Source organism: Eubalaena glacialis, chromosome 11, assembly GCF_028564815.1.
Source record: "Eubalaena glacialis isolate mEubGla1 chromosome 11, mEubGla1.1.hap2.+ XY, whole genome shotgun sequence".
NCBI lineage: Eukaryota > Metazoa > Chordata > Mammalia > Artiodactyla > Balaenidae > Eubalaena > Eubalaena glacialis.
In genome coordinates this window covers 18,469,770-18,497,415 of record NC_083726.1, presented here as the reverse complement: position 1 = coordinate 18,497,415, position 27,646 = coordinate 18,469,770, and the positions used below count along the sequence as shown (strand labels likewise).

General features: G+C 41.1%; 2 protein-coding genes across 3 annotated transcripts; one reads left to right on the top strand and one right to left on the bottom strand.

The window, feature by feature from the left end:
- Positions 1–1,091: 1,091 nt before the first annotated feature.
- On the top strand, positions 1,092–18,199 carry HSP90B1 (heat shock protein 90 beta family member 1). The gene is made up of 18 exons (XM_061205859.1): positions 1,092–1,269; positions 2,281–2,383; positions 3,087–3,228; positions 3,791–3,907; positions 5,300–5,631; positions 9,598–9,709; positions 9,936–10,055; positions 11,346–11,462; positions 12,958–13,095; positions 13,180–13,257; positions 13,393–13,458; positions 13,928–14,197; positions 14,467–14,712; positions 15,234–15,370; positions 16,701–16,779; positions 16,871–17,026; positions 17,287–17,409; positions 17,905–18,199. The coding sequence occupies exons 1-18, from the start codon at positions 1,221–1,223 to the stop codon at positions 17,932–17,934; spliced, it is 2,415 nt and encodes an 804-aa protein (XP_061061842.1). The 5' UTR covers positions 1,092–1,220; the 3' UTR covers positions 17,935–18,199.
- LOC133101185 (ubiquinol-cytochrome c reductase complex assembly factor 6) lies at positions 15,765–27,646 on the bottom strand. Of its 2 annotated transcripts, XM_061205860.1 has the most exons (4): positions 27,553–27,646; positions 27,092–27,209; positions 22,892–22,995; positions 15,765–16,413 (listed from the first exon to the last, which is right to left on the bottom strand). In XM_061205860.1, exons 2-4 carry the CDS (start codon positions 27,197–27,199, stop codon positions 16,374–16,376), a joined length of 252 nt encoding a protein of 83 aa, XP_061061843.1. In that variant the 5' UTR covers positions 27,200–27,209; positions 27,553–27,646; the 3' UTR covers positions 15,765–16,373. The 2 variants fall into 2 exon arrangements, with proteins under 2 accessions (XP_061061843.1, XP_061061844.1); XM_061205861.1 differs by lacking the exons at positions 15,765–16,413; positions 27,553–27,646 and having other exon boundaries at positions 22,853–22,995; positions 27,092–27,498.

Sequence of the window (27,646 nt, the reverse complement as noted above, 5' to 3'; positions counted from 1 at the left end):
TCACCTGACTTACAGCAGGGACTCTGGGACCACCGGTTCACCGCCTTTGAACTCTCCGGAGGGAGTCAAGGCATCAAAGTTGCTCGCGATTTCCCTCAAGGGAAGGGGGGGGAAAAAGCCCCGCTACCCTCTTCTGTAAATCGAATCAGAAGGCCTGGGATTCCGGCTGTGAAAGGTGCAGACGTACCAGAGGCTCCGGCTGCCCACGTGACGCACGAGAAGCCAGATTCGGAAAGGCGCGTTCACGAACCGGAGGCTGGGCCGGACTCAGGCCGACCTCCAAAACGCTGGGCGGCCTCGGCCAAGGCCTGGCGGCTTCTAGGTTCTGAAGGCTGTGTACACTAGAGAGTCTGGAATACGTACAAATTTCTACGGCAATGGGAACGAGATGTAAATTCTAAAACACGCAGCGCAGACTTCCCGCAAAGACGCGCTGGGAAAAAGGCAGAAAAAAGGGCCAAACTACGCAGCTGATCAAAGACTACGATTCCCAGCATGCACTACAGTGTTTCCCCCTAGTACGTTGCATGCCGGGAACTGTAGTTCCTCACCAACCCCATCGAAAAGTGCGCCGGGGGATTTTCAACTTCTCACGTTTGTCTCTTTTCCGAGAAGCACTGCCAGATAGAAAGCTGACTGCGAAAAGTCGCATTGGAATCATTCCCAACGTGACCCCACGCATGGACAGGGGAAAGGTGAAGAACGCGTTACCATGGCTACCGCTTCCCCTGGTCACGGAGTAAGCGTGCTCTAGGATCCGGAAGTGGTTCCGCGTGACCTCTCCGCAAGGAGGGATGTGTTCTGTGCTGACGTTCATTGGATGGTTTCCCTTAGAGACCAGAGCAACCCAGGCAAAGGGGCGGTCCCGCGTGAGAGGGGCCCGCGGAACCAGTTGATTGGAGAAAAGGAGCCAGGATTGACCAATCGGAAGGAGCCACGCTTCGGGCATTGGACACCGCACCTGGACAGCTCCGATTGGTGAACTGCGGTCCCCCCCACGAGTCCCCATTGGGTACAGGTGGTGCGTGGTACGGCACGATTGGTGGATTCGTGTTTCCCGTCCCCCTCCCGCGAGAAGTGGGGGTGAAAAGCGGCCCGAGCGGCTTGGGGTTAGTGGGCGGATTGCAAGGCTTGAGGTGTGAGGAACGGAGCCTGGCGTGGCGCGGGGCGGAGGCGGCTCCTGCGATCAAAGGGGACTTGAGACTCACCGGCCGTGCGCCATGAGGGCCCTGTGGGTGCTGGGCCTCTGCTGCGTCCTGCTGACCTTCGGTGAGTGATCCTGGAGGAGCGGGCACCCCTGGACGCCCCCCCCTCCTCAAGCGCGGCCTCTTCTTGAAGGTTCTGGGGGCGTTGAGCCCGGGCGGGGGATTACCGGGCCTGTGCTTGGTCTATGGGGTGTCCATTGCTTTTCCTCGAAAGAGGCTCAGGGGATTTCGTTTACTTTCTCTTTCCTCTGGAAAGACAAAAGGAGAACGGAGTCGTTTCAGTCCCTTACACATCTCCTAGTATCCGCTCCTAGAGGGCTCAGCCTCCTCGCGGTGGGGCCTCTCTCGGGGTCGTGCCCCCCTCCCCGCCCCCCCCCCCCGGGAGCATTGTGTGTGCCCTTTCTGGAGTACTTTTGTTAGATGCCGCAACCTTTGGCCGTCAGAGTTTGAGGACCTCCCGCCCCCAGGCTTCGACGCCTCGCCAACGCGAGTTTCCTTTCTTAGCCGCTGGGCTGTGGAGCGTGAGGCCCGGGGGCAGCGAACCGGCAGTGTCAGCGTGTTTGACTCACTTTTGCTCGAGCTCCTTAACATCTTAAAATCTCTTAACGTCTCTTCGCTTTCTCAGGCCCTGGGCCCTTCAGTTCCCCTCGCTAGAGGTTGCACAAATCCTTTTCGTGTTTTGACTTGTGATATTGAAGGCCTAAGTTTTGGCATGGTCAGTTTGGAGGCCTTGTCTCGGCCTGCGCGCAACACGTGTGAATGTAGAAGGGGCCTGGAATCGAATCTGCTAAACAGTATTTATAAAGGATCCCAGGGCCACCCTTTAGAAGTGATGGCTGCCTCCGTATTTCAAAATCTCCTGGGAAACCTCAGTATCTGAACTTACATAAGAAATACGCTTACGTGGGTTTACATTGGATATTTAAACCAGTGGATCCATTCTTCCATCACCCCCTCCCGTATTTGCCAAGTGGATTTTGCAACTACTACGCTGGCCCTGTTTGATCTTGTTTCTTCTGAGAAGTACATGAAGCAACGATGTTTAAGAGTTCTGTGGTGTTAAATCTGCCTTCAGGGTCTGTCCAGGCTGACGATGAAGTGGATGTGGATGGGACAGTGGAAGAAGATCTGGGTAAAAGTAGAGAAGGCTCAAGGACAGATGATGAAGTAGTACAGAGGTTTGTGTTCTTCTGAAACTACACAGATAACCCCTTGGGAACTTGGAATACAGTAGCTTTTTTGTATCTCTTCTCAAAAGATCCAGATGAAGTTTAATACTCTGAATTTAAATAGAGAAAACGTTAGGGGTAGCAAGTGTGTGCATACATAGTATCTTCTAACTTTGCCACTAAGAATGACTGGTCAAAATGAGATGAATTCCGTTGAAAACTATTTTGATAACTCTGTTTCAGAATGCTAGCACTATAGCCTTCCTAAGACCTTAGAAAAGGCTTTTCCTTTGGTTTTATACTCAGTGTGTACACGTAGTAATTTTAAAAAGGAATTCTGTCAGTTGAGCAATGTTTTGATTCGGCTTCTTAGGACTTAAACTTTTGTAGACCCTTAGAAGCCAAAGTTTCCCAGGCAGAGGGTTCCCTGTGAGGGAACATAAATGAATGTGACTTTGCTTTTTAGGAGAGGGAATTTGGGTTTATTTTTCTGACAATGTTAAACACAGAGTATTTCCAACTTGCTGTTAAAGGTAATGTACTACTGTGATAAAATAATAATGAGATGGTAGACTAGTAATATAAAGGTTTGCATTGTAGCCTTTTAACCGTTAAGACAACCTTAAGAGATCACTGTGCTCTCATCACAGATCCTATATTTTTGGAGGGAATTAAGTAATGCATTATTAGTTGATCAAATTTATTTCCTTAGAGAGGAAGAAGCTATTCAGTTGGATGGATTAAATGCATCCCAAATAAGAGAACTTAGAGAGAAATCAGAAAAGTTTGCCTTCCAAGCCGAAGTTAACAGAATGATGAAACTTATCATCAATTCATTGTATAAAAATAAAGAGGTAAGCAACATGTGGTTATGATAATGTTGTTTTGTTTCTGTATGGTAGCTAACTTGTTAACTTTCATAGTGAATGTGCTGACACAGCAATTCCAAGCAAGTAGTTGGCAAAGTTTAAAAACCCAGTATGTACAAGAATCACTACTAGATACCTATTTGTGTGTGTTTGGGGGAGGGTTGCTGAACATTTTCCCTTCTTTTTTTTTCCCTTTCCCCTCCAATTGTGTTCATGGCCTGCTAAATAGTTGTGAGTCTTAAGTTCAGTTATAACAAACTAAGCCTCGAGTATTGCATACATAAAGGTCATTAAGAAGGAAAATAAAATAGAGTATTAACTACTCTCACTGGTTCAGGTGTTCCTTATAGCTGCCACAGGCCTTTGTGTAAAGAGCTGTACCTCCTTTTACCAGGAGAGTAAAAGCCACCTCTGTACCATAGAAGTCTAGTCCTTAAAGAGTGCTTTTTCAGAGTACAGAGTAGAAATAAAATGAGTTTGACATTAAATTTAATGTCTCATGTACCTTGAGGCTAATCTAAGTGTATTAAATCTGGCTTCTATTTAGATTTTCCTGAGAGAACTGATTTCGAATGCTTCTGATGCTTTAGATAAGATAAGGCTAATATCACTGACTGATGAAAATGCTCTTGCTGGAAATGAGGAATTAACGGTTAAAATTAAGGTAAGCTTAGAACAATTTTCTTTTTAACTAGAAAGAATTCTTAGAGATAGAGAATCCATATCAGTCAAGATAGGCTAGGTTAGGAGCAATAACAATTAATTCCCAAGTGTCAGGGACTTAAATCAGGGGTCAGCCAAATATGGCCTGTGGGTCAAATCTGACCTGCTGCCTGTTTTTATTTTTATTTTTTTAACATTTTATTTTATTTTTTTCTTTGGCTGCATTGGGTCTTTGTTGCTGCGTGCGTGCTTTCTCTAGTTGCAGCGAGCAGGGGGCTACTGTTCGTTGCGGTGCACGGGCTTCTTCTTGCGGTGGTTTCTCTTGTTGCGGAGCACGGGCTCTAGGTGTGCGGGCTTCAGTAGTTGTGGAGCGAGGGCTCAGTAGCTGTGGCTCATGGGCTCTAGAGCGCAGGCTCAGTAGTTGTGGCGCACGGGCCTAGTTGCTCCGCGGCATGTGGGATCTTCCCGGACCAGGGCTCGAACCCGTGTCCCCTGCATTGGCAGGTGGATTCTTAACCACTGCGCCACCAGGGAAGTCCTGTTTTTATAAATAACGTTTTTGGAACACAGCCATGCCCGTTTGTGTATTATCTGTGACTGCTTTTGACAGAGACCGTATGGCCCACAAAGCCTAAAATACTCTCTGGCCCTTTTCCAGAAAAAGTTTGCCAACCCCTGTCTTAAATCATCAATCACGGGCTGCCTGTGGCCTTTGCTTTGCATCATCTCTATGACACAGGCTGATTGAGCAGCCGCCATCTGAAGTGTAGCTGGTTGCCACGGTGCAGAGAAAGCTTGGAGGGTCTCGCATCAATTAAAGGCTCCAGCCTGAAAGCCACGCTCCTGACTCCCACTTGCAACTCATTGGCCAGAGCTAGTCGCATGGCCTTATCCAACCATAAGTGGAGGAAGTATATTCCTACTGTATTTCTGGAAGGCGGAGAGCTGGGAATGTTTAGTGAAGAACATTGGTCACCACAGATTCCAAAGACAGAAGTCATTCAAGTTTTGAATCCTTTTATTTTCTATCAAAGAAATAGGTGGAACATAAAATTTTATCTTTCTTGAATTTTTTTTTTTCATAAATAGCTTGCTTCGTTTAGGTCTATCTATGCCCTTTGACATTTAGACCAGTCTTTGCCCTCTTTATATGGATACTTTATCAAATACACTGAACTTAAAATTACTCTCTATAAGGATGCTTGTGCTTAAGATGTACGCTTTTTGAAAAGGCCATAAAATACTATATGGAGGAAAATATCTCAGTTTTGTTTTCTGTATTGGAATTGATGTGGTCCAAAGCTGGTAGTTTCTCAATATATAGCTCAGTATTTCCTTTTTATATCATGAGTATTGAGCAAGTATAACTGTATTGTTCTTGTCTTGGTTTTAGTGTGACAAGGAGAAGAACCTGCTCCATGTCACAGACACTGGTGTAGGAATGACCCGGGAAGAGTTGGTTAAAAACCTTGGTACCATAGCCAAATCTGGGACGAGCGAGTTTTTAAACAGAATGACTGAGGCACAAGAAGATGGCCAGTCAACTTCAGAACTGATTGGCCAGTTTGGTGTCGGTTTCTATTCTGCCTTCCTTGTAGCAGATAAAGTTATTGTCACGTCGAAACACAACAACGACACCCAGCACATCTGGGAGTCCGACTCCAATGAGTTTTCTGTAATTGCTGACCCCAGAGGAAACACTCTAGGACGGGGAACGACAATTACGTGAGTATTACTAATTCCTAATGAGAATTAATAGTCGTAACGAGGATCTTGATTCTCCAGTTCTGGCTCTGAGCAAACGGCTTATTCTGGGCCTTAATTTCTTTGCCTATAAAAATGAGGAACTTGAGCAGTTTTCACCACTTGAAGTATTTTGAGGCCTTGCTAAGGGCCAGACTCAGAGTTATGGTGGCTGCTGTCTATGGAGGGCTTGAAGGAGGAAGGGTTAGCTCTTCAGGGAGAAGGCAGATCGGAGGCCTCACAGACAAGTGGCTTGTCCAGGTTTTCCAGGTAAGCAGGACTTAGAAAAGTGGTGTCAGTCTGTGGAGCATCATGGATAATGGCGGTGGCACAGCGTGTTTACAAGATTCAAGGAATTCCTTTCAGGTGGTGGCAGTTACTGATGGAATTTCTGATGAACTTTTTTAAAGTTTTCTGAAGGTGGTGTGGAGGATGGCAGGACTGGATGAGAAGAGACTCTTGGGGTAACCTGGGTAATGGTTGAAAACATTCCAAGACAGTAGCCAGGGTTGGGGGCGGGTTGGAGAGCACAGGAGCAGATAAAGGACTTGAAGAGAGTTATGAAGGTTCTTTGGAAGGAAATGTCTCATTCGAGGATAGTTACTAGTTATTGAATTTGATATGGAATTCATTTTAAGCCAGTACCTATTGTTGGTGTCGATGAGACAGATCTTATGCCCAATATCTCCTGGTGCTTGCAGCACTGTGAAGTGTGAAGCAGACAGGCGACAGGGCAGCTTTCTGCCTTTTGGTTTTTTTCTCCATCTTAGAGATAAAGCAATTCCAATTTAGAGGTCAGTTGACTTGCCCAGCTCTGCCAAGTGAAAATGTGCCTCCAGCCTTGATTTTTTTCTTAATTCAGTTTAAAATTTTCTCAACATTAAGGATTTTTAAATATTCAAGTAGGAAACAATCATACATCTATCATTTCGACCAATTTTCTTCATCCCAGAAGACATTTCCTATCTTCATCGTCAGAGATTTTCCTTTCATGAAACTAGACAACTGCATTTTAGTATTTTTACTAATTTACTGTTCTAAATTTACCTTCTCCTGCCTTTCACATCTCCTGATCTCTTTAGGAGGCATCCCTAATAGTTATACCCCAGGGCCCTCTCTGTTAGGTGGTAGGAGAATACAGGTAAATCACATCTTTTAACTAGAAAGAGATAGAAAATGATGTCCCAAGAGGTGCTAATGTCTCAGGTTGCTAAGAGACAGGTGAGACATCTAGATGGAAGCTCCATGTGAGCAAACATTTTGTTGATACTCCATTCCCAGAGCCTAACGCATGACTGGCAGGTATTGGTATGAATGAATAAGGGTCATCAGGATGGTTTCATACGGTAGCATGGATGGTTGGTCAGTAAATGAAATTTTACAACAGGTTCTCCTTTCCTTGGCAAAATTACCTCTTTTCTTTAAGCCCTCCTTCCCAATCATTCACTCAACAGATATTCATTTGAGTGCCTGTTACCTGCTAGGGTTTAGGGCTGCAGTGGAGAATAAGACAGTTGCTGTCCCTGCTTTCACGTGGCTCATTCGACTAAGGAAGAAAAAACATGAGATAATTTCAGAGTGGCAAATACCAGAAAGGAAGTTAAGGGATACCTCCCTTATCAGAAGGTCTTTCTGAAATGGTAATAAATTAGGTTCAGATATTCTAGGCAGCAAGCACAGCATGTTGGAAGTTCCAGAGGCAAGAGGCCCATTTGAGAAACTGAAAGTCTAGAATGGCCAAAGGGAAAAGGAGAGCAAAGGCAAGGAAGTGACAAGGTTAGGATCTTGCCCTGCATACATATGACTTCATCTTATGTTTGACTAATAAAGTAGAAACCATCAGACAATTCAATTTCCTCCCTACTCCTGTCTGTACCCCTAAATTAGCCACCACTGTACCCTTATGAGAGATTTAGTGAGGATTAAATGAGATCATGAAATTAGCATCCTGTAAATGCTGTGAAAATTGCTTCTGTCCCTCCTACTACCATGAGGGAGTATTCTACATTTCTCCCCAAAGCTAGTCTCTGCTTCTCATCTGTTGTCTCTCACGCCACCTCCTCAGAGACTAAGCATAAACTGATTCCTACCATGTCTTTTAAAGTCAGCCTTTCCTGAACACCTTCCTCTTTCCCATCAAAGTGTAAATGTACTGAAGTCTCTGGGAGAAGGAGCAGAGGCAGGCAGGTGGTGCCATGCCCCATGCTACTGTCAGGCATGCACTCTCTTTTTCTCCCCCATCTACTGTTGAGCTTCTCAAAAAAGTATACTTGCCTTTGTTGCTACTTCACCTTCTGTTCACAGCTCAGCCCACTGTGTTTTGACTTTATCCATCATCTTTCCATTGAAATAAGTCACCAGTAATCCTTGTTGCTAAATCTAGTGGATTCAGGGTTACTTTAGTTGGTATGGCTCCCAGCAATAGGTTCTTTTTTTTTGTAGTTTTTCTCTTGTGTTTTCTACAGAATTTGCATTCTACTGCTCATACCTTAAAACAATCCATTCAGTACTTAGCTTCATCTTTTTAAACTTTCCTTTGCCTAAATGTTGATATTCTCTTTCTTCAAAAGTTCAGTTTCAACCCTTTCACGTTATCCCGTGTCCCTCATGCAGTCTGAACCACTGTCTTGGATCCAGGTTCCAGCTCCTCCTCAGGGTTCTCTAATCTAAATTCTTAGTCCAGATCAGGAGTCAGCAAACTTTTTCTTAAAGGATCAGCTAGTAAATATTTTAAGCTCGTGGACTATAGGATCTGTCACATGTCACAACTCTCCTATTCTAGTTTGAAAGCAGCCATAGACAATATAGGATGAGGTTGTGTCCCGATAAAATTTCTTATGGGTGCCAGCCAGAGTTTGCCAACCCCTGGTCTAGATCTCTCTACGGGGCCCTGGGCTCATATGTCTAATTGCCTCTTAAATACCTCTAAACTAAGATGTCTAACCATCAGCTTCAATTTGCATCCAAAACTGATGCAACTTTCCACTAACCCCGGATCACTAATGTGTATGCTCCAAGACCAGAGATTTAGTCCCCTCCACTAGGCTGTGTCATCATGTGCTGTCTACTTGTTGGCAGGTGCTACTAAACTATAAGCTTTTTGAGGCAGGGAGAGAACCATGGATACAACATTGCCCATATTTATTGGGAGTGCAAACATCACGACTACCCGCTGTGTTTGAGAGTACGTTGTGATTATTATTTTTGGTGAATGGAGCCAGTGTTTGCAGAAGGGGTGGTAAGGAAGAAGAGGAGGCAGTGCTACAATTTTTGGTATTGTAATTATCTAAGCCAGTGCTGTCCAGTAGAACTTTCTGTGGTAGAAATGTTCTATCACTGCTCTGTCCAATGTGGTAGCCACTAGCTACATGTGACTATTGGAATGTGGCAATATAACTAAAGAACTGATTTTAACTTTTATGTAAATAGACACCTGTGACAGGTGGTTACTGTTTTCTTGTCTAGTGCAAATGTAAACAATAGTTCAGATTAATTCTCTAGCTTTTTTTAAGGAACATGTTTTTATTAGGGGTTAACTACAATAATCACTTGATTTCTAGAGTAGCTATCAGAGTGCCTATGATTCTGCTTTTCTCCAGAATATTGCAGTGATTTCCCACCTTCAGCTAACTTAAGATGTCTGTTCTTCAAATGAAAAACATCCAGCACATTGAGAAGGTTGAGAACATTTTCATTTTTTTACTTGGAACTAAGAATATTTTCCACCTGAGGGAGTGCAAGAAAGTTCTTCCTTTACCATACCCATATTTGGTGTATTTAGCTCACAAACCTTTATCGGTGATGAGAGTTCTTAACATGGATAACGGGGACGTGGTTGGTTATACACAGAATTGCTGGCTATTATAGTCATATGAGTATTTAGACAAATTTATAATCAGATCTTTGAAACCATCATGTCTCTCTCTAAACGTCTTATTTTCTTTGCAGCCTTGTTTTAAAAGAAGAAGCATCTGATTACCTTGAATTGGATACAATTAAAAGTCTCGTGAAAAAATATTCACAGTTCATAAACTTTCCTATTTATGTATGGAGCAGCAAGGTAAATCTGTAGGAATACAATTTATGTGTATTACCTTGGCACATATTTGAATATTTAACACTGAAAGAATGAACGTTAAATATGGTTCTTTCAATACGGGATACTCTCAGTGTTTTCTTACTGAAGATCGATTTTTTCAGCTGTAATTTTGTTTCATATCCTATAGATGAAATCAGAATTATTAAACAAATGAGTTCAACCGAAATTCTACTTTCTACTTCAACAGACTGAAACTGTTGAGGAACCCATGGAAGAAGAAGAAGCAGCAAAAGAAGAAAAAGAAGAATCTGATGATGAAGCTGCAGTAGAAGAAGAAGAAGAAGAAAAGAAACCAAAAACTAAAAAAGTAAGTCTGGTTCATCTTCCTACTTAAAATATTGTTTAGGTTATAAAGTACCAAACTCATAGAAAAAGAGTTCAGATTTGTTGTTGCCGGGGGTGGGGGGGTGTTGGAAGAAGGTGCAAAAGGTACAAACTTCCAGTTATAAGGTAAATAAGTACTAGGGATGTCACGTACAGCATGACAAGTAGAGCTAGCGCTGCTCTATGGTGTATAGGAAAGGTAAGAGAGTAAATCCTGAGAGTTCTCATTTTAAGGAGAAACTTTTCTTTCTTTGGTCCATTTTTTTAAATTGTTGTTTATTCTTTTATTCTCATCTATATGAGATGATGGATGTTAACTTATTGTGGTGATCATTTCACAATATGTGTAATTCAACCTTTATGCTGTATGCCTGAAACTCATACAGTGATGTGTATCAATTATATCTTGATAAAACCAGGGAGAGGGGAGAACTAAGGTAAAAAATATTGTTTAGCTTGTGTTAGAAAAAACACAGATGCAGGAAAAAGAAAAAACACGAAACCCAAATATGCACAGACCGATTTGAGGTAAGCTTCAGTTCTTAATGGTCTTCTTTTTTCAAGGAGTGAGTCTGTAGGCCCAGCTTTTAAAACCAAACTCTGTGTGTGCGCGTGTGCGTGTGTGTGTGCGCACACACACTCTATCACTCTCTCTCTCTCTGTCTCTCTAGAAAATTTTAAGTAGCAAATGCAGATCATTTTTATGAAGAGTTCTCTGACTTCCATATATTGCCCAGGACTGATGGCTTATGATATGTTTTGAATTTTAAAATCTTAAAAAGCTATTTTGCATCTTCTTTTGTCATGTAGATATCAACTATAAAATTAGTTCTCTGGTCTGCTTAGGTAGTAGAGTAGGTGGAAGTAATGGTGGTGGATTTTGAGAAATATTTATTGTAAGATGTTGGATTTCTATAAGTCATGAAATAGAAATACATAAGATGTATATCTTTCTAAACTCAAAACAGGTATTTTCAAGAAATAACATTTTAGCTAGTTAAAAATAACTGGAAAAACCTTATTTGGATTGTTATCAATTATAATGAATAACCATTTGTCTTTGTTGTATTAAATAACAAGAGTGTTGACAGAAGTACTTTCTGAAATTTTTTTTGATCCAGTTGGCAAGAATCATACTACAATATAGGTACCCTTTGGTGCTTCCTATATTAATACTTTTTTGAAATGTTCTAAAGCTGTGGTTACTATAGTATAACTATTGATACCACTGGTATATCTGCTAGGAGAGACTAATCAAATACTGTAACTTCAGGTTGAAAAAACTGTCTGGGATTGGGAACTTATGAATGATATCAAACCGATATGGCAGAGACCATCGAAAGAAGTGGAGGATGATGAATACAAAGCTTTCTACAAATCATTTTCAAAGGTAAATGTTATTTTAGAATAATGTGATAATGAAACATTACTAAATCAAAAATATGTTTAAAAATAGTTTTATAACTATTTCAACACAACTGGTTTCCTTTTTAATCCTGTGTATTTTATATTATGCATTAAAAAAATTTTACTCTGAGAAGGAATCTGTAGGCTTCACCAAATTGCCAAGTGGTCTATGCTACAAAAAAAGATTTAGAACTGCCTACTAGGTACATGCTTGATTTCTACTACAGAACCTGTAAGACCTAAAACCATGTTATTGAATGACTTCTAACATAATATTGAAGAGCTTGTTTACAACATCAAACATTTCTTTTGAGGTCATAATATGCCTAGGAATAATTACTAAATCTATTTCCTTGCCAATGTTTTGTTTTCTTTTACTGATCATTTCTTGTAACTCTTAGAATCCAAAACTGGCATTGACTAAAATTGTTTCAAGTTAACGTTTCCTCAAACATCTTGCACAAAAGAGAAAAGTTTAATGGACTTAGCACGGCTACAGGAAACTTAACGTTCTGTGATTGTATTTGTTCTTTGCTCTATTCCATCTGCTGATTCATTACTTAACCTTTGTTTTCCTTACCTTAACATCCAACCATCATTTCAGCTTTACTTCCAAAAACTTTCCCTTGGTTCTGCCTCTACTTTCATTCCCGTGAACTCGAAAGTCCTAGTGCATATGTAAAGGTACTTTCGTCTCAAGCAGCTATATAAGAAATACGTGAGCAATGTGTGATTTTAAGTCTTTTAGAGGCTACATTTTTTAAAAAGTTGAAACAGGTGAAGTTAACTTTTAATAATATATTTTATTTAACCCAACATACCCAACAGTGTTATTTCAACAGGTGATCAGTATAGAAAATTGAGTTGTTTCCTTTTTTGGTTTTTTTTTGTTTGGTTTTTTTGTGAGGTGTGTGTTTGTACCATGTTGTCAAAGTCTGGTGTGTGTTTTAACCAGCACATGTCAGTGTGGACTAGCTACATTTCAAGTGCTCAGTAGCCATATGTGGGTACGGTAGTGTATAATGCAGGAAATTTCTGTCCTTATGCTTTATAGCTATTTACATACCTCTTTTTATCCACTGCTGTTCCAAATTTCCTGGAAGAATCCTGTTCCTGAGTACTTTTTTGGTTGAACAGTACACTCATGAAATGTTGTATATTGTCATTTAGGCAGGGCGGTGGTTTTCCTGTCCTGTTCTCTTACATGTGTGGAACCTAGACTCATCCATCCTTCCCCAGGTTTAGGCGATAGAGTAATATTATTGACAGTCATCATCAGAACAACCATGTCCAGCCACTTAGAAGTGCAATCTTAATTGTTTCTTCTTCCCTCCTTGTCCCCCACCTCCACTTTTTTGGTAAGGGTACTTTTTTGTTAGTTAAATGTTAAACTGAATGTGTACGACATAATAAATTGCTTAGCGTTTGCGCTGCCTTTTTCCTGTGCCTTTTGAATGACTAAGATACCAACTTTCTAGGAAAGCGATGACCCCATGGCATATATCCACTTTACTGCTGAAGGGGAAGTTACCTTCAAGTCAATTTTATTTGTACCCACATCTGCACCACGGGGTCTGTTTGATGAATATGGATCTAAGAAGAGCGATTACATTAAGGTGGGTTTTTAAATGGTATAAACTGAGTTTAAAATTTGAAAGTATGATTTCCAGAAAGTGACCTTTTTTTTGATTTCTGCTTAGCTGTATGTGCGCCGAGTATTCATCACAGACGACTTCCATGATATGATGCCCAAATACCTGAATTTTGTCAAGGGTGTTGTAAGTATCTGGAGATTAATGGGGGAAGAGGGGATTAGAGTGGGGGGTCTGGAGGTGGCGTTTTCTTTGGGTTGGTTGGTTTTATTTTTTTCCAGTGTTTTTATTGCTAACTGAACTTTCTTTTGCCACCTGAAGGTGGACTCAGATGATCTCCCCTTGAATGTTTCCCGTGAGACTCTTCAGCAACATAAACTGCTTAAGGTGAGTGTCTCTGGGAAGAGACCGGCTGCCTTGCTCTTTGGTTGGGCTTCAGAGAACAAGACTCCGTTAGTGGAGTTCCCAGGTTTTGAGACTAGTCCTTGGCTCTTCAGATAAAAAACTTAATTTTACTCTGGAATGATCAAATCCTGAGAATCTGATTGTTTTCCCCCCAACGTTTTATAATAAAAAATTTTCAAACATACAGAAAAGTTGAAAGAGCAGTGAATACCCATATATGCCCACTACCTGGTCTTAAAGTTAGAATATAAACATTAAAACAATCTTGTGACTGTTTCCAGTGACAACTTAGTTTCTGCTCCATCTGACATAGGAGTACTCACCGTTCCCTGCCCCTTGATAAATACCAGCATCTGTATCTTTCACCAGTACTCCCCTGCTACCTTACGTGTTGTAGGTTCTCAAAAGTTTGCGATGAGCTTCTGTAAAGTTATTCTTTAATTTTGTTTAGGTGATTAGAAAGAAACTTGTCCGTAAAACCCTGGACATGATCAAGAAGATTGCTGATGAGAAATACAATGATACTTTTTGGAAAGAATTTGGTACCAACATCAAGCTTGGTGTGATAGAAGACCACTCAAATCGAACACGTCTTGCTAAACTGCTTAGATTCCAGTCTTCTCATCATCCAAGTGACATTACTAGTCTAGACCAGTACGTGGAAAGAATGAAGGAGAAGCAAGACAAAATCTACTTCATGGCTGGGTCCAGCAGAAAAGAGGTGAGGTGAACTTGAACTGGTCCTGGCATGTAGCTGGGGATTTATAGCCAACTCTTGAGGGCAAAAAAAAAAGGAAAACTTAATTATAAACTGAAGTAGTTATGAGGCCTCTCAGTCACTGATAGGAAGAAAGTCATTTATATTCTCTGCACCTCTTAATTCTCCACCTGTAAAATGGGGTTGCTGGTACTACATAAATGTAGCTACTAGGATGAACAAATATACCAAGGCCAGACTTGGAAATTTTTGTTACTTTCTTAATTTTGTAGGCTGAATCTTCTCCATTTGTTGAGCGACTTCTGAAAAAGGGATATGAAGTGATTTATCTCACAGAACCTGTGGACGAATACTGCATTCAGGCTCTTCCTGAGTTCGATGGGAAGAGGTTCCAGAATGTTGCCAAGGAAGGAGTGAAGTTTGATGAGAGTGAGAAAAGTAAGGAGAGTCGTGAGGCAATTGAGAAAGAATTTGAGCCTCTGCTCAACTGGATGAAAGATAAAGCCCTCAAGGACAAGGTATTCTAGAAATCAGAAATTGTGAAAATTCTAGCATCTACATTTTAAAAAATGTGTTATGTCAGCAAATTAAACTTTGCAACTGGTACTTTTGTAACCATTAAAAGTTGTACAGAACAACGTTTAATATTGTAGTTAAATTATTGGGAGGTTGAGCTTAAAATTTATGAACTACAAAGAATTGAAAGGATAAGTGTTATCCTGTGGGTGGGTATTTTTTTTCCCTTTGTAATTGAAAGTTTTCCATAATTTAATACTGTTTTTGTAATAGCTTAAATTTTTACCGGTTAAACTTAAGTTTTAAACGTTTTTGAAAGTTGATGTTTAAGTATTTATTTATGACTGAAAATTTCACATTATTAAATGACAGTTTCCTAAAAATCTGAATGAGAGGTACTTTTCTGATCTGCCTCCATTTATGATCTTAAGCGATGAGCCCTTAAGGAGTTGAAATGCAATTACTTCACGACCTTAACTGTTGATATTTATATATCTCTAACTTTTGGTTTCCTTATCCTAAGATTGAAAAGGCTGTGGTCTCTCAGCGCCTGACAGAGTCCCCGTGTGCTCTTGTGGCCAGCCAGTACGGATGGTCTGGCAACATGGAGAGAATCATGAAAGCCCAAGCGTACCAGACCGGCAAGGACATCTCTACAAAGTAAGCATCCTCAGGGAAGTCCTGCCGAGGCGTTAGCTCTTGTCCAGCCGTCCTTTAGAAGATAATGGCAGCTTCTCTACAAAGAACTGAGGTGTTTTAAGTGTCCACCACTGTCTATTGTATATTAGATAAGTTTACAAAGGGATTAGATTGCTACATTAGATTGCTAAAGAAAAGGTCTTGAAGTTGTGATTTATTTTATAGTATTTTATCTACAGATGGAAATTTTCTTAATCTGTTACACATAATGTCTTTCGGCATTAGATTATATGCTTGGCCTGGTATCTGGACTTCTTTTACATTTTTAGATAATAGTTACAGATGAAGTTAATGACACTTATATTTCTTAAAGGAGTTAAATCCTTTTAATCACCCCTTTCACCCCCAACAAGTATGCTCCACAAAATAAAGGGTAGAGGGTGCACAAGTTAACGAGTATTTGAACTCAAGGGCCAAGTACTGGAGGTACACTGGGTCTTTGCTACCCTTTATTTTCAAGAAATATGTATTCCAAGTTTTTATTTTAATGTCACAACAATAGCTTTGAAAATGACTTCTTCCTTGCTTTTATTCTCTTCTACCTGGAATATCTTCTTATTAGTTACCTAATCATCATACTTTTTTTCCCCAGGCCTAGCTTAAGGATTCTTCTCCTAAGTGTAGTTTCCATTGTCACAGTCCCCAAACTCCATTTAAAAATATATCTATAATTCATAATTAGCATGACTCACCAATGTGTAATATTTATAAATTGTGACATTCAGACTAGTCAGGATGACAAATCATAATCCTCTAAGTCCTGCGTGTATGATAGGTTATACCAGGATGTAGGGAGAGGGCCTTCTCCCTGTCCTCGGCATGCAGCTGTAGGAGGGAGAACAGTCACGGGATGGTAGGATGCTAACGACGATGAAGGTATACGCAGAAGGCATTGCAGCTGACTTCAGAGAAAAGAAGCAGTTTTTCTTAGAACCATATAGGTTGAGGCATCGTGGAGAAGGTGTTACTTGAGCAGCACCCAGAGGCTGTTCTGTTCCAGAACTCTGGGGAGACACAGATGCAATTAAGATAGTGAGTACATTAAGAGGGGATGAACAGGACATTAAATCAGTTCATCCACTCAGCAAAGGCACTTGGGATTCATTAGTAAATAAGAGTTCATTATTGTACTCTTTCATCTAACCACACACATTTAAAGCATGATGTAACAATATATAAGCATGTCGATTTTTCAAAAAGTTGTTCTCTGTAATTATGTAAGTTAGTAATAGAGTATGGGAAATGCATGGACCCTAAAATTCGGTATGTTTGTTTTTTTACTCTGTAACAGTTATTATGCCAGCCAGAAGAAAACATTTGAAATTAACCCCAGACACCCACTGATCAGAGACATGCTTCGGCGAGTTAAGGTGAGCAATATCATAGCCATACTCCTTTGTCTTTTAATTTGACTACTTTGGACCCTTTAATATTAATCAAGTGTGACTTCTTCCATTTCAGGAAGATGAAGATGACAAAACAGTTTCAGATCTTGCTGTGGTTTTGTTTGAAACAGCAACACTGCGGTCAGGATATCTTTTACCAGACACTAAAGCATATGGAGATAGAATAGAAAGAATGCTTCGCCTGAGCTTAAACATTGACCCTGATGCGAAGGTTTGAAGTAATTTATTGAATGTTTGAATCCCCAGTGTCACGGACAATGCTAGAAATTAATGAGAAACTCCCCCTTTTACATCCTTTTTTTGTCCGTCTCCCTTTGTTAGCTTGACTGTTAACTCTAATTAGAGGATTGACTCTACAGTTCTGGATAAACCAGAGTGAGGTTAATTATGATCTTATACATTTAAATGAGCAAAGTGAAAATAGATCCAAGGTGTTCAATACATTAATGGGCTCGTAAATGTTCCCCTTAGGTGGAAGAAGAACCAGAAGAAGAACCTGAAGAAACAACAGAGGATACCGCAGAAGACACAGAGCAAGACGACGACGAAGAAATGGATGCAGGAACGGATGAGGAAGAACAAGAAACAGCAAAGGTAGAACAAACCAAGAATGGGACTTGCAATTTTAGTTCTTGCAAAGTTAGGACTGTTACAGAAGTCAAGAAATAAATAGTCATCTAATTATCAAATCCAAAAGCTGGAGCAAATCCCTTTTTTCTTTATTTAAAGTTTGTACTTTGATCTTCCCACTTCCTTTATTCCCTTAGGTTAGCCATCCATTCTTGAGATGTTATTAAGCAGATTGTCCCTTAGCCCACGGTGCTTCTGTGTTCTTTGCCACTTGCTTCTGCCTTAACTATAGTAACATTAGGCTGTTTTAAATTTTTGATTATTTGTGTTCAGGGACTGTTGATCTTGTTGTTGGGTTCTAAGTTATTTTGCAGATTAGCAAGGTGAGGTTCTAGCCTACAGCTCAAGTTAATGGATAGGCTGGGTCCATTTCAATTGTTTTTTCCATACATGAACCTTCTGTGAGCTAAGGTTTGTTGTGCTGGTTTTTAACGTCTTCTGATTTTTCTGTTTTCACAGAAATCTACAGCTGAAAAAGATGAACTGTAAATTACACTGTCACCATTTGGATCCTGTGTGGAGAGGGAATGTGAAATTTAAGTCATTTCTTTTGGGAGAGACTTGTTTTGGATGCTCCCCCCCAGCCCTCTTCTCCCCTGCACTGTAAAATGTTGGGATTTTGGGTCACAGGAAGAAGTGGGTTTTTTAGTTGAATTTTTTTTTAACATTCCTCATGAATGTAAATTTGTACTATTTAACTGACTATTGGTGTAAAATCTTGTCATGTGTATAAAAATAAAAAAGATCCCAAACATTCAGTGTCTTGCCTGTCTTTTCATAATTCATTGATTTTTTTTTTCCTTCCAGTTTTATTGTGATATAATTGACCTACAGCACTGTATGAGTTTAAGGTGTGCAGCACAATGACTTATGTACATCGGAAGTGATCACCACAATAAGTAGTGAACATCTATCATCTCATATAGATATAAGATAAAAGAAAAACATTTTTTACATCATGTGTCTTGGGTTTTTTTCCTTTCAAAAATAATTCATATTTACTAAAGAAAAGTAGTTTTTTAAAATTATCTTTAAAAAAAAAAAATCTTTAAAAATCACCCATAGAAGACATACTCTTCCTTACAGAAGAATTCCAAATAATACATGTAGAAGCTCCCCTTTCTAGGAAGTGGAGCTTAATCCTCCTTTTCTTTTTCAATGTGGGCTGGATTTAATGACTGTCTTCTGGAGTATGGAAAGGAGAAAACAGTAACTTTATATAGAGAAGCTTGGCAAGTGCTACCTTAATAACCAAGTGATCAAGGTTCATATCACCAGGGATGTCACGTACCCCCTGATGTGATGAGGAGGGTACCTCACCTCTGGTATTCTTTCCAAAACTTCCTAACCTTAACCTAACCTAGAATATGTGAACAGTACTCTTCAAAATTTTTTAAGGTCAAAACCAAAGAAAGGGAGGGTGGGAGGGAGGGACACAAGAGGGAGGAGATATGGGGATATGTGTGTGTATAGCAGATTCACTTTGTTATAAAGCAGAAACTAACAACACCATTGTAAAGCAATTATACTCCAATAAAGATGTTAAAAAAAACCCAAAAAACAAATAGTCACAGACTGGAGGAAACTAAGGAGACATGGCAACTAAATGCAATGTAGTAACCTGGGTGAAAGCTGGTGAAATCCAGAGTCTGGGACATAGGTCATTTGTGCCTTAGCTCTGGCATGTGTGATGTGTACCATGGTCATGTAAGATGAGGGCATTCATGGAAACAGACAGTGGGATACAGGAACTGTGCTATCTTGGCAGTTTTCCTGTAAATCTAAATTTATTCCAAAATAAAAAGGCTATCTTTTTAAAATCACCTATAATCCTACCACAAGTATAACTACAGATATTGAGTGAAGATCCTCATCGAGCTGTTTAATTTGTTTTAAAATGTGTTATGGGAGAAACGGTTTCTCTAAATACAGCCATCTGAAATAGTATTTTTTTTTAACTGGCTAGGGAGAGAAAATGTTACTCATTTGCATATTCAGAGATCATGGTGTGTGGGAAAATTCTGTGGAACCTAATTTTATGTACAATAAAGTTGTTAAGCACTTCACAATTTTCCTGATAATCTAGGACACTTTCTAGGCTTCTCGTAATTCTAATCATTATATGCTTCCTACCCCTCCCCATCAAGCTCTTTTTTTAGTTTGCAATAATCACTTTGAAATTACTAGATACCCTACAATCATCTTTTTAAAAATCTGCCCTGCTTCTTTTCCCTTTTAAGAAAATGGGAGCTCAGTCGTAGAGAAACAGGCTATCAGTTAAGGTATAGCTTTCTTTCCTGATACAATGTTATATTAGCTATTAGTTGTAGTATTTGTTTCCAATTTTTTGGCCACTATAAATTACTACTTTTAGTGAAGGTTGTTAGGACATAAAAATTAAAGCCATTAGGTCACATTAAATCTGTGACATCTGAAACTTCTGCTCCTCAGAATCTTCCAATTACAAATTCTAAATTTCCATTGTTCCATCAGGAAGCATAAAAAGCATCATTCTCCCTGAGGTTTTGGTAGAAACAGGCAGCTATGCAGCTATGCCATATACACCTTGCACTACAACTGTTTAACTGGTCTAAATCATCTGACGGGTTACAACTGAGCTGTCTTGAACTGTTCCCTCACAGCTTTATTAAGGACTAATCTAGTTCTACTTTTAATACTTGGTTTTTGTCACAGATTTGGTTCTCCAGGAAGCACCGAGATGGAGTTCAGTGTGCAGAATATTTACGAAGGAGCGCCCTTGGATGAGCACCTGTGGAAGGAGAGGAAAGGAGACTGAACAGAAGGAGAAGCTGAGCAGCAACGCAAGTCCAAAACCAGCGTCAGTCAACCGTGCGGGGAAGTGAGCTCAACCGGGGTCCCTCACAGTCGCCGGCCCCTCTGTGCTGTGCAGCTTTGAGCCAGGTGGTGCTAGCTGAGGCCGTCCCCGCAGGAGCTGGCAAGTGAAGGGAGCTCGCTGACAAGCATTCAGCACTGGGGTGACAAGCCTTTTCCTGGGAATCCGGAGGCCACATTTCTACACCCACCATAATGTCCATTTTTCACAACGGGGTCAGCTTAAAAAAGGAAGAAATATATATAATATATACCTTGGTTAAAGTTACTTAGAATCAGCACTTACTGAAATGATGGCATTTTTATTTTTGGTACATTTGAATTTTAATAGCTATAAAATTAATTTTTCACCTTCATGAAGCCATTGTCTTGTAGGAGATTTGGGTTCAAATCATGACTCTTTGTTGTTGATTTATACTAAATCAAGTATCCTTCCCTGAAGCCTTTGGGAATTCCAACTTCTTGCGGAAGTTAGGCACCTCGACTAGAATGACCGAATTAATATTTAGGAAAACAGTTTTACATCCCTTTAACTAAAAAAAAAATAGACTTCTTCCAGTTTGATATAAAGCCCTTGCAATGGCAGCTGTGGCAAGCTTCACCATTTGTAAAGTATACAATTTTTTTTCAAGAAAAATGTATTCAGTTAATGATGCTGTGAAATTTGATACAGAGAAGGGAAGTCTCGTGCACAAGGGCACAGTAAATAAAGTATCAGCAAACAGCAATCAGTCTCAACTAAAAAGTCCATCTTCTGGGGACTTCCCTGGTGGCACAGTGGTTGGGAGTCCGCCTGCCAATGCAGGGGACATGGGTTCAATCCCTGGTACAGGAAGATCTCCCATGCCGTGGAGCAACTAAGCCCGTGCACCACAACTACTGAGCCTGTGCTCTGGAGCCCGTGAGCCACAACTACTGAAGCCCGAGTGCCTAGAGCCCGTGCTCTGCAACAAAGAGAAGCCACTGCAATGAGAAGCCCGCGCACCGTAACGAAGAGCAGCCCCCACTCGCCGCAACTAGAGAAAGCCCGTGTGCAGCAAAGAAGACCCAACGCAGCCATAAATGAATAGATAAATAAATGAATGAATGAATAAATAAATTTATTTAAAAAAAAAAAAAAAAAGCCCATCTTCTGCCTCAGAATCCCGGCCCTTGTTTTGCTAGGGTAGGGTACTGCTCATCTGTCACTGACAGAATTGAAGATTCTCTTTGTGCTGGGAACATATGATAAAGTACCAAATGACACAGAGCGGAAAAGAAAAATCTGGTATATGAGTCTGGAAATAAACCATTTCATTTAGTTGCTTTATACTGTTCAACTAAAAGGGCATTGACTATGGAGAGAAACAAAAGCATTTTGTTTGCACTTAGGAATTTAAGATTTCAATATTGACCCCAAAGATCTCTATCATGTAGCAATCTGGTAACTGGCTAAGAATAAGCTTAGACATTGTCATTAGAAATTCAGAATTTTTAAAAACTTCTTTTGGAAAAATAGCCCTGAACACAGAGCTGACTGCTCTATAAATTACTTTCGAACTGCTTTCATAGACTCAGAAAAGGGCTAACACGTTGGTATTAGTTTCCCAGGGCTGCCATAACAAAGAAACACTAAGTGGATGGCTTAAAACAACAGAAATTTATTCTCTCACAGTTCTAGGGGCCAAAAGTCTGAAACCCAGGTGTCAGCAGAGCCATGCTCACAGACTCTGGCTAGAATCCTGCCCTGTCTCTTCCTAGCTTCTGGTGGTGTCCCCTGGCTTGTGGCTGCATCACTCCAGTCTTTGCCTCTGTTATCACCTGGCATTCTCCCTGTGTGTCTGTCTTTACATGGCGTTTTCCTCTTCTTATAAAAAGACACCATTCACATTGGATTAGGGCCCACCCTAATGACCTCATCTTTACTTCATTACAATTGCAAAGACCCTATTTCCAAATACACACTCACAGGTACTGGGAGTTAGGACTTCAACATCTTTTGGCGGGATACAATTCAACCCATAACAATACTCATTTATGTTTATCAGTTATTTTAGTATTTTATAAGAGAAGTTAAATGCCAAGTGGTTTCTCAAATTTGGGGGTAGAGAACTTGTGACCGTCCAAGTCACAATTGTTTATAATTTTGTTATGTATACAACTCTAAAAGAATTTCAAACTTTAAATATTTCAACTGAATTCAGTTTAGTACAAATAGTACTTTCCAATATTTAGAGAAATATTAACTTCTCACCCTAAGCATTCATGGTCAATGTCACTTTTATTATAGTTAATTTATAATTCCCATTTGCCATTATAGTCAAGCTAATTCAGAGAAATAAACCAGAATTATAAGGGTAGGAGACACTGCAAATATGTTCTCTCACATGATATTTAAGACTAGGTATCTATCAAACCACATTAGAGGAGCTGATGATATAAGCTTTGGCAGTTTTCAAGAAACACTAGTCAAACCATAACTAAATCTCAATGCATCAGTTAACATCTGCTGAGCACTTCCTCTTGCAGTTAGCATTGTATTAGTGCTTAAACGCAAGTAGTTAGACTCAGTAAATTCTAAAAATACATATTTAATTCTCATAATATTATTCACAGAGTTCTTGGCAGAGATGAATTTTGAGGTTCATGTTGTCTCTCTTTCAGTCCCAAAAGCTCTGTTTTGAGTTCTCCAGGCTTTGGTGGAATTTCAGGTATTGTCTATAAAAAACAAAAATAAAAACAAACAAAATATATAGATACCAATGCTTTCTAAGACTGTAATTAAATGTAACCTGAAAAACATCAAAGAAAGTAAAAAGTAAAAAAGAACAAAAAGCCCCCAGCTACTCAATGATAAATCTTTATTATGAGAACCTGCAGTTGATCTATGTCACTTTCTAGCCCTCTATTTACATGACTCTATCATCTGGGCTACGTCTTAAGTACTAAAGGACTCACAGAGGGAAAGTTTGCATCAGTTATCGATTGACAGATTACGAATTTGAACAAGGCTTTCCACACTGGGAAATTCATTCCTGCACTACTTACTGACCTCTCTACCATGTGCCTGGCACAGAAAACAGATATTAGGAATTAATTCATTTATTCAAAAACAGTAAGTGCCTATTATGCACAAAGCATAAAGCAGTAGATAAAAAAATACAAAACTGCCTTCAAGAAAGGTGATTTTGGGGACTTCCCTGCTGGTCCAGTGGTTAAGACTCCACGCTCCCAATGTAGGGGGCCCAGGTTCGATCCCTGGTCAGGGAACTGGCTCCCGCATGCCGCAACTAAGAGTTCACATGCCGCAACTGATCCCGCGTGCCACAACTAAGACCCTCCGCAGCCAAATAAATAAATAAATTTTTTTTTTTAAAAAAGGTGATTTTGCTTTATTTAACTTGTAACAGCTTTAGTGAAATATAATTCACACACCATACTATTCACCTATTTAAATATTCAATGGTTGGGCTTCCCTGGTGGTGCAGTGGTTGAGAATCTGCCTGCCAATGCAGGGGACACGGGTTCAAGCCCTGGTCTGGGAAGATCCCATATGCCGCAGAGCAACTGGGCCCGTGAGCCACAACTACTGAGCCTGCGCGTCTGGAGCCTGTGCTCCGCAACAAGAGAGGCCGCGATAGTGAGAGGCCCGCGCACCGCGATGAAGAGTGGCCCCCGCTTGTCGCAACTAGAGAAAGCCCTCGCACAGAAACGAAGACCCAACACAGCCATAAATAAATAAAAATAAATAAAATTTTAATAAATAAATAAATAAATAAATAAATAAATATTCAATGGCTTTTGGTATATTCACAAAGTTGCACATCCATCACTATAATAAATTTTAGAACATTTTCATCACCCCAAGATGCAACCCAAACCCATTAGCAGTGGCTCCCATTTCCACACACCACCACCACCACCAGCAAGCCCCTGCCCCATCTCTACAGACTTGCCTCTTCTGGACATTTCATATAAGTGGTATCAGACAACATGTGGTCTTTTGAGACTAGTTTCTTTCACTTAGCATGTTTCCAAGGTTCATCGGTGTTGTCACATATATCAATACTTCATGCCCTTTTAGGAGCAAATAATATTCCACTACAAGGATATACTGGGGAATTCCCTGGAGGTCCAGGGGTTAAGACTCCACACTTACACTGCAGGGGGCACGGGTTTGACCCGCGGGAACTAAGATCCCGCATGCCACGCGGTGCGGCCAAAAAATAAAAAAACATAAAAATAAAAGGATATAAATACCATCGATTTATCCACTCACCAGCTGATGGATATTTATTTGGATTGTTTCCACTTTTTGGCTAAAATGACAATTCAACTTTGATTAAAAAAAAGGTAGCACTTCTTATTTACATCCAATTTTTAAGAGTAAAGTGATTTTGGCATCAAAAGTTAGCAATGTCAGCAGAGGTTCTAAATAGCAGTTTGTGTGTGTATGGGTGTGTCTGGAGACAACCAAAAATGAATGCTGTAAAATGAGTCCAGAGATTGTGTCTTTTGACCTGCTATGCCTCCAATAGTAAACAGATTATAAATTAAGAAAAACAGAACAAGTACAAGTAATGCAAGAGTAAAAGGAAATGCAAAAGGGAAGCTCGAGCAGAAAGCACTCTCTATTCCAGGATGGAGCATCCGCCCCGAGTCTTTGCCTCCTCTTCTATTTTGATGAGCTGGGCTGGACGACGAGGAAAAGGTGCCCTTAAAGCTTCTCCCTTAAGACAGCACTGAGCACAAGCCCTAGGCAGCCCTTCCGGTCTCCTCTGCTCTAGAATCCACCCAGACCTCTAGCTGCAGAGACTGAAAGACTCCTGCAAAGGCTGGTGGTAGTTACAATAGTGACTGTAATTGCTGGAACAATACCAAAAGACATAGGTAAAGAACATAAATTCCTTAAATGTTAGTAAAGCCAACAGCCTCCTACACACAGCCAGCCCTGGCCTACAAGTCCCTACAGAGGTGCCCCACTGCCAATGTCACCACCCAATCAGGATGAGGTGGCCTGAGACACTTCAGTATGCCCCTTCTAGAGACTCTGGTTTCACGCTGCCACATCCCAAGGTCCAGGTAGCTGCTGGTAACAACCCTTGCACGTTCTGGCTTATGATATGGGTGAACGAAAGGGCAAATTTCCCAGGGTCAAATCACAGGCATTCCTCCCTTTGTAAAGCCTGTCTGATGTCTATTCCTGCACAAGCTAGAGACCAAACTGCATTTCTGTGGAAGGTTCTAACCCCTTTCTGTCCCCACTAAGTATCCTTGATGCCTCCGTAGAATTCAAGAGAAGCAGTCTAAAGTGGTAAGAAAGAACTACTGCAGCATTGTTTGTACAAAAACTAGATACCAGCTAAACGTAAATAGGGAATTGAGTAAATAATATACAGAATATCTATAGTATGAAATACTATTCAGTGGCCAGAAAGAAAAAGGCTATAAGCAAATCTATTCATACAGACATTAACCAAAACAAGCAAGCCGCAGAGAAACGTGTATATGAATTTCTATTTACATGGGGAAAAACACCCCATAAACTCTATGTATGTGTGTGTGTGTATTCAACAACAGTAAAAAGTCTGGAAGGATATACCAACCAACAAATGGTAGTTACCTTGGGGAGCAGATTGGATAAAGGGGGTTATCAGCGGGGGGATTTTCACTTTTTACTCTACATGCTTGAATTCAATTGGAAAACTCCAAGGGTGTTGTATTATTTCATTAACAGGTTCAAAAAAGAGAAACACTGAACAGAAAGCTTGGGCTTCAAATCGTCATTAAGCTATGCGACTTTGGGAAATCACCTTCACTCTGCTGAACCTCAGTTTCCTCTTCCGAAAACCAGAATAAACACCTCCAAAACTGTAGTGCTAATTCACTGAAATTAGAAACCAACGAACGGTTGGTTCTCTGTGTTACCTGTCCAGAGTCCAGGCAGAAATGACTGCTCCCTGCGCTGTGCTCCAAACACTCTATTCACGCCCAGAGCATAACACGGAGCACATTCTTGGAATTATTTGCACTGTACTACCTTGCCTCCACCTCCCCAAGACCATAACTCCTCAAAAGTACCTCTAATTCTCAGTTCTACTTCCGGGAATGCTTATTAAAATTAATTAAAATTCCTCCCTCCTTTGAATGTCTATATTCACCCCTTCCTCATTCAACAAATATTTATAAGCATCTACTATCAATACATTCTACGGCCTTTGCTAGGTGACTGAGATACAAGAGCGAACCAGACAGGCACAGTCCCTTCCTGGAGATTACATTCTAGTGGAGGAAACAAAGAACAAGTAAAAAGACAAAGGAATAAAATAATTGCAAATCGTGACAAGTGCTCTATCAGAAACGAAGGACTGAGACAGAATGGCAGAGGAGGAATCCTTTGGGGGCTGTACAAAGAACCCTCATTGCTAGAGGAGATATTTGAGCACAGACTTGAAGTTTTCAAGAAGTAAACCAAGCCAATATCTGGAAGAAAAGCATTCCAAGAAGAGAAGCAGCATGACCTTGAGGTTGGGACAGGCTTGACGAGTTTGAGAAACAGCAAGGAAGTCGGTGGGGCTGCAACAGAGGGAACAAAGAAAAAACAGTAGAAGATAAGGCCAGTGGCAGACAGGTGCCAGACCGTGTAAAACTTCAAGACTGTGTAAGAGCAGGCCATGTATTGCTCTAACGGCAATGAGATGCCACCACAAGGTTTTAGGTCCCGGGCAGACGTGCTCCTAATTTCAAGATCACTTTTGCTGCTGTGAAAATGAAGTGGTCCAGGAGCGAGGCGCAGGGCCCCTCCTGCACTCACCAGGTCCGGCCGGTAGTACCGGTGCACCACCTCCGCGCCGGCGCACATGGCCAGGAGGCTGGCGGCGAACATTTTCAGGTAGGACGTCCAGGACACGCCCGCGGGCATGGTCGGCGGGCTTAAGAGGGAGGGAAAGCGGGCGATGTTAGAACGTTCCCAGGTCCCCACTAAGCCGTGGGGGTAAACGAGGCCCACTGCAGCGCAGGGGCGGAGTCAGAACCCTTGGGTCCTCAACCATGAAACGAGGGCGCTGAGCGCACGAACGCCCCCTGGAGGCGGAAGACCAGACGGCCGCGGGTTCTTAGTTGGGGGGCCGGGCCTTCGGAGTTCAAAGGCAGCTCTAGCGGAGCGAGCGGCAGGTCGCACCCGAAGGTCTCCCGCGGGGCTCAGCAACCCCTGGGAGAAGAGGCACTACAGACCGCACTGCCCAGCCTAGGGGTGCGCCCCGGGGGAGACTGTACCTCGAGCTGCACTGGCACTCGGAAGCGGGTCAGGGGACGGTGGAAGGGCGCTCCGGAAACGGAGCGGGCGGCCGCGGATCGGACCGAAAGTGCA

What these genes read in the sequence shown, in the direction of transcription:
- HSP90B1 (XM_061205859.1), top strand. Translation starts at nt 1,221, where the DNA reads ATGAGGGCCCTGTGGGTGCTGGGCCTCTGCTGCGTCCTGCTGACCTTC. An exon ending in TTTATGTATGGAGCAGCAAG is followed by an intron (nt 9,710 to 9,935) that starts GTAAATCTGTAG and finishes CTACTTCAACAG; the next exon opens with ACTGAAACTGTTGAGGAACC. An exon ending in AAGAACAAGAAACAGCAAAG is followed by an intron (nt 17,410 to 17,904) that starts GTAGAACAAACC and finishes CTGTTTTCACAG; the next exon opens with AAATCTACAGCTGAAAAAGA.
- LOC133101185 (XM_061205860.1), bottom strand. Translation starts at nt 27,199, where the DNA reads ATGCCCGCGGGCGTGTCCTGGACGTCCTACCTGAAAATGTTCGCCGCC. An exon ending in GGTACTACCGGCCGGACCTG is followed by an intron (nt 22,996 to 27,091) that starts GTGAGTGCAGGA and finishes TGTTTTTTATAG; the next exon opens with ACAATACCTGAAATTCCACC. An exon ending in TCATCTCTGCCAAGAACTCT is followed by an intron (nt 16,414 to 22,891) that starts GTGAATAATATT and finishes GTGTCTCCCCAG; the next exon opens with AGTTCTGGAACAGAACAGCC.